The 6,229-nt window shown below is 35.9% G+C and overlaps 1 protein-coding gene across 1 annotated transcript; it reads left to right on the top strand.

The window, feature by feature from the left end:
* Nucleotides 1-4,705: 4,705 nt before the first annotated feature.
* Nucleotides 4,706-5,065, top strand: LOC137625519 (uncharacterized). Its single transcript, XM_068356429.1, has one exon. It carries the CDS (start codon nucleotides 4,706-4,708, stop codon nucleotides 5,063-5,065), a length of 360 nt encoding a protein of 119 aa, XP_068212530.1.
* Nucleotides 5,066-6,229: the final 1,164 nt, after the last annotated feature.

The following is a 6,229-nucleotide window of genomic DNA, read 5'->3' as shown; positions in this document are numbered from 1 at the left end:
GATAAATCATGAAGGTGTAATTGGTTTCATTTGTGAAAATTGTGATATATGGTCAAGGTAAAGTGGATTTATTTTGTGAAATTGGAAATAAATGGGGAAGGTTTAACTGTTATGGGAATGAATGGTAAGGGGCTAGTTAGTTTTTGTGAAAATGGGAATATATGGGAATGTATGAAGATTTAATTGGGTTCTACTGTGAAAATGGGGATATATGGTAAAGATGTAATCAATTTTAATAACTGTAGTTGCCATTTAGTGAAAAAAATACTTCATATTTAAATGGTGATGTTTCTCGAAAAGTTAATGTTTCTATGTTCAAAATGGGGAAATTAAAAAAAAAAAAAAAAAAAAGGAAATTGAAGGAAAATAAGAAAATTTAAGTATTTTTGTTGGAAACTGAAGAAAAAGAATAAAAATTAGTTAACTTGATACAATGAACAAAAAGGGAAATAAGAAATATAAATATTCTAGTCAAAATAATAAGATCAATATATATAAAAAAAAGGGTAATAAGTTGCCAGACACCTCCAGATTCATGGACTCCTGAACCGGAACTTCCCTATGTTTATGTCAACATTAAATACTGAGACTAATAAGTTTGCATTTTTATTACCTTCTGAGTGATTATGAGCCATTAGAAAATGAGAGAATTATAATAAAATAAGTAAAACTAGAACGAGTACTCGGTAGAGCGCATACCTTCGCCTATATCATGTTGTATATAATAAGATAGGCAATTTTATTATGCACATTTTGGCGCTAGTTTGATGTCCATGGGATAAAAACTGACCACGATATAGCAAAAAGACGTTCTTGACCTTTTCGTGACCTTGACCTTGACCTTTGACCCGGTCACTCCAACCATCAAATTAAATTGTCCACCAAATGTCATGAGATTCGGTCAAATAGCTTTTGAGTTATGCAAATCACAAACAAACATAAGTAAATAAAATAAATGAATAAATCAAAACAAAACCATGGATGGTAATTCAGAGAATTAACTAAAAAAACACTCAGAGTGCGGACCTCCATCACGGCAGCTTATTTCTCGAAACCAGCTTGCCTTTCCTAGAATCAATTTACTCTGTAGGCGTATTTGAAATCTGTGTGACAACCATGTGCGAACTTGGGCTTAAGGTTAGGGTCGACCTTTTGTTCGACCTTGACCTTTGACTTAGGAGTTTCAAATTTGAGTCCCTTCCACGTCTCTGCTTAACAATTTATCACTGAAAGTTTCACTACTCTGTGAGTAAAATTGTGACCAGAAAGTTGTTCACAAACAAACAAACTGACAAACAATAGAGAGAACATACAGTCTCATTGGAGGAGGTATTAATCATATAGTAATAACACAAAAATTATTTATATATGAAAAATTATTTCAAAAATGTCTCCATTACACTATCAGTCCCCCTCCCCCCACAAAAATACTCCGCAATTTTCATTTTGTGTATGAGAGAGAGAGAGAGAGAGAGAGAGAGAGAGAGAGAGAGAGAGAGAGAGAGAGAGAGAGAGAGAGAGAGAGAGAGATAACTTCCAATAAATCTTATTATAAATTCTGTAAAGAGAATATCCATAATATATTCCACCCTTCACTTGGTGAAAGAAACCGAATAGGAAAAAGAAAATATAAAAAAGGAAAAGGAATAACAAAATAGATAATAGATAAACAGACAATAATTATTAACAGCCATGAAAATCACTACCTATCATGCATATGTCACTGTGCGCAAAGAGGTCTAACATTGTCTCTTGCTAAGGGTAGAAGAGACCTTTTAGCTATGGTAAGCAACTCTTCTAGAAGAAGGACATTCCAAAATCAAACCCTTGTTCTCTAGTCTTGGGTAGTGCCATAGCCTCTGTACCGTGGTCTTCCACTATCTTGGGTTGGAGTTCTCTTGCTTGAGGGTACACTCAGGCACACTATTCTATCTTATTTCTCTTCCTCTTTTTTATAGTTTCTATGGGAAATATTTATTTTAATGTTGTTACTGTTCATAAAATATTTTATTTTTCCTTGTTTCCTTTCCTCACTGGACTATTTTCCCTGTTGGACCCCTGGACTTATAGCATTCTGCTTTTCCAGCTAGGGTTGTAGCTTAGCAATTAGTAATAATAATAATAATAATAATAATAATAATAATAATAGTTGAAGGCATAATCAGTAACCCAGACTGTGTAGTATATTAATCGAAGATCTATCAATTTATCTATCTATCTATCTATCTATCTAATATAATAACAACAACAACAAATGCAAGCCGTTTCTAGTCCACTGCAGGACAAAGGCCTCAGCTATGTCCTTATCCACGCCTGGGATTTGGCCAGTTTTCATCACCACGTTGGCCTGTGCAGAATGGTGATGGTTGGAGATTTTAGTCTAATCGTTTACAGCAAACCAACCTAGTATGGGTGACCCTGACTAGTAGAGCTTTGCTGATCATGGCAAGACACAAACATGCATGCATACATACATACATACATACACACATATATCTATATATATATATATATATACACATATATATATATATATATATATATATATATATATGATATATATATATATAATATATATATATATATATATATATATACAGATAGATATATATATATATATATATATATATATATATATATATATATATATATATATATATATATATATATATATATATATATATATATATATATATATATATATATATATATATATATATATATATATATATATATATATATATATATATAGATAGATAGATAGATAGATGTGTGGGTGTAGGAATCCCCTATGACCGTAGTTTAAACCAATTACCACTACTTTTGTGCACTTCAGTTTCAACATCCGTTCCTCCCATCCTCCAAATGCCCCGCTCTCTCAAAATCATTTTTCCCCATTCCCTATCTCCAAACTTTTCAATTCCACATAAAACTGCTTTTGAATCTCCTTTAATTCCAAAAACCAGAATTCCTGTAGAAATATCTACGAATTTAAAAAACTGAGACTTAATTATCGTGGGCATTCAATTAAAGTCTAATTCGATACAATATCAGGTGACGTTTTATTAAAAGGACGCTGTTAATCAATCATACATACTTTAGCCAGAAGAAGAAAGAGAGGTTTGTGCGTGCTCGCCCAGGCGCGAAGATCCGCCACCAATGCGTATAAATTGGCAGAAATGAATCTTCAATGGATAAAAATTGTTGCAGTAGCAACACTCGTTTATTTACGCTCGAGTGATTTGCAATGTTGCAATGTTGGTGGATTGTTGCCGAGAAGCGCCAGGTTTTTTTCCCGATGCCAATGGCTGGCGGAATCTAAGGCGAGATTATTGCCGAGTGTCACCAGATTCTTTAATGGAGAGTTGCCATTAGTCGCCGGAAATTCAGCGGCAGTCAGGCAGGTTTTAATTAGAGTATTTATACATTGGTGGATATTAGAGTATTTCATACCTCGCTGGCTGGCTCTCGGGCTGACAATGAGGGAAATAGAATGCTGTCTACGTCGGTGGACAAGTATAAACGACAGAGTCCTCCAGAAATGTCAGGGATGCGAGCCGGAATTAGTGGATGGCCCTTGCCAATTCCTCAGAACGCGAAATCTATCTGATGATACAGGAATGCTTCTGGTCGCATCGTCGACGGCGTGGTTTTCTTCGTCGCAACAAAAGAATGCTTTGACTTCCTGTGTGTGTGTGTGTGTGTGTGTGTGTTTCATTGTATAACTTCTGAGTTAGCTGTTAACTATTTGTTTGTTTAACTTAGCTTGTTTCGTTAGACTGGTAAATGAAATGTGGCGTGACATGACCGTAGACTATTTTACCATATTTCTGTACAGAATATAAAGGATTGAGTTGTAGGGATGATCATCTAAGTTAAAGTAGTTGCTTTAGTGTTAACTGGTGGGTGGCACACTAGAATCAAACAGCTGACCTTGCAAATGCGAGCCCAGATTGTGACAACTGATAAGAAACAGGTCTCGAGATGTATAAACCTAACCTGTCCCGTATAAATCCTTCCTTAAAGGGTCTGATAAGGACTTCTGCATTCTGTCCCACCAATCTTTTACCTTTCACTGTTTTCATTGGAGTGTCTGTTCACTTTATTTAAATAATAATAATAATAATAATAATAATAATAATAATAAAGATTTTTACTGTTATCAATAAAGCAAATGACATCGTTAGTAAAAAAAAAAAAAAAAAAAAAACATGTTACTGTTATCAGCAAAAAACGAGCGGCATTGTCACCAACAAAATAAATACCATCGTCAGCAATTGTCAGCAACAAATTAAAGGCTTTTGTTTGTAACATAAATATGAAAATATCAGTTACAAAAAGAAACTAACGTCCGTGACAGCAACCCGCCGAATACCAATGCTAGCCAGCCACTATCAGCAACGAAACTAATGGCAATGTTAGAAAAAAGTTACTCAGCAACTAAACTTAATGGCACTGTCAGCAGTAAAACTGTCACTGCCAACATTAAAACTGACACTGTCAGAATCAAATCTGACAATATCATTATTAAAGCTCACAGTGCAGTATTGAAACTGACATGTAAAACTGTCACTGCCAACATTAAAACTGACACTGTCAGAATCAAATCTGACAATATCATTATCAAAACTCACAGTGCAGTATTGAAACTGACATTGTCAGCATTAAATCTAGCGCTGTCAGCGTTAAAACGGATACTGTCAGCATGACTCCTGAAGCTGTAAACATTAAAACTAACGCTGTCAGCATGAAAACTGAAGCCACCAGCATTAAAACTGACGTTGACAACATTAATACAAACACTGTCAGCATTAATATTGACAATGGCAGTATTAAAACTGATGCTGGCAGTATTAAAACTGATGCTGCCAGCAATAAAACTGACACTGTCACCTTGAAGACTGACGCTGCCTGCATTAAAATTGATACTGCCAGAATTAAAAATGTACCTGTCAGCATGAAACCTAACATTCTCAGCCTTGAAACTGACACTGTCGGCATTAAAAATTATGCTGCCAACATTAAAACTGACACTGTCAGCATTAAAACTGACGTTGCAGCATGAAAACTGACGCTGCCAGCATTAAAACTGACAATGTCAGCATGAAACATAACATTCTCAGCCTTGAAATTGACACAGTCGGCATTAAAAAGGATGCTGCCAACATTAAAACTGACACTGTCAGCACTAAAACTGACGTTGCAGCATGAAAACTGACGCTGCCAGCATTAAAACTGACGCTGCCAGCATTAAAACTGACACGGTCAGCATGAAACCTAACATTCTCAACCTTAAAACTGACGCTGCCAACATTAAAAAAACGCTGTCGCATTAAAACTGACACTGACAGCATGAAACTTGACATTCTCAACCTTGAAACTTACACTGTCAGCATTAAAATTGATATTGTCAGCATTAAAACAAACTGTCGGCATTAAAACTGACACTGTCAGTATTAAAAGTGACATTTCCAGCATGAAACCTGACATTCTCAGCCTTGAAACTGACACTGTCAGCATCAAAACTAACGCTGCCGGCATTAAAACTGACACTGTCAACGGGAAAACTGGCCCGTCTGCATTAAAACTGACACTGTCAGTACCAAACCTGACATTGTCAGTAACAAAACTGACGCTACCAACATGAAAACTGGCACTGTCAGTACCAAAACTGACGCTACCAATATGAAAACTGACAATGCCGGTATTAAAACTGACACTGTCTGCATTAAAACTGACACTGCCAGCCTTATAACGGACACTGCCAGCCTTAAACCTGGCACTATCAGCATTAAAACTGACGCTATCAGCATTAAAACTGATACTCTCAACGTTAAAACTGACAGTACGTATGAATACTGACACTGCCTACATGAAAACTGACACTGCCAGCATGAAACCAACACTGTCAGCATGAAAACCAACACTGTCAGCATGAAAACCAACACTGTCAGCATAAAATCCGTCAATGGCAGCATTAAAACTGAAAATATCAGCATGAAAACTGACACTGCCAGCATGAAATTCGACACTGCCCGCATGAAAACCGACAATATCAGCATAAAAAAACTGACAATGTCAGCATTACAACTGACACTATCAGCATGGAAACTGACATTGCCAGCATGAAATCCGACACTGCCAGCATGAAAACCGACAATATCAGCATAAAAAACTGACAATGTCAGCATGGAAACTGACACTGTCAGCAAAAGCAAAATAAACCCAA

This window comes from Palaemon carinicauda, chromosome 32 (genome assembly GCF_036898095.1).
Source record: "Palaemon carinicauda isolate YSFRI2023 chromosome 32, ASM3689809v2, whole genome shotgun sequence".
Classification (NCBI taxonomy): domain Eukaryota; kingdom Metazoa; phylum Arthropoda; class Malacostraca; order Decapoda; family Palaemonidae; genus Palaemon; species Palaemon carinicauda.
The sequence above is the reverse complement of the archived record's forward strand: the minus strand, read 5'-3'. Positions and strand labels throughout refer to the sequence as shown.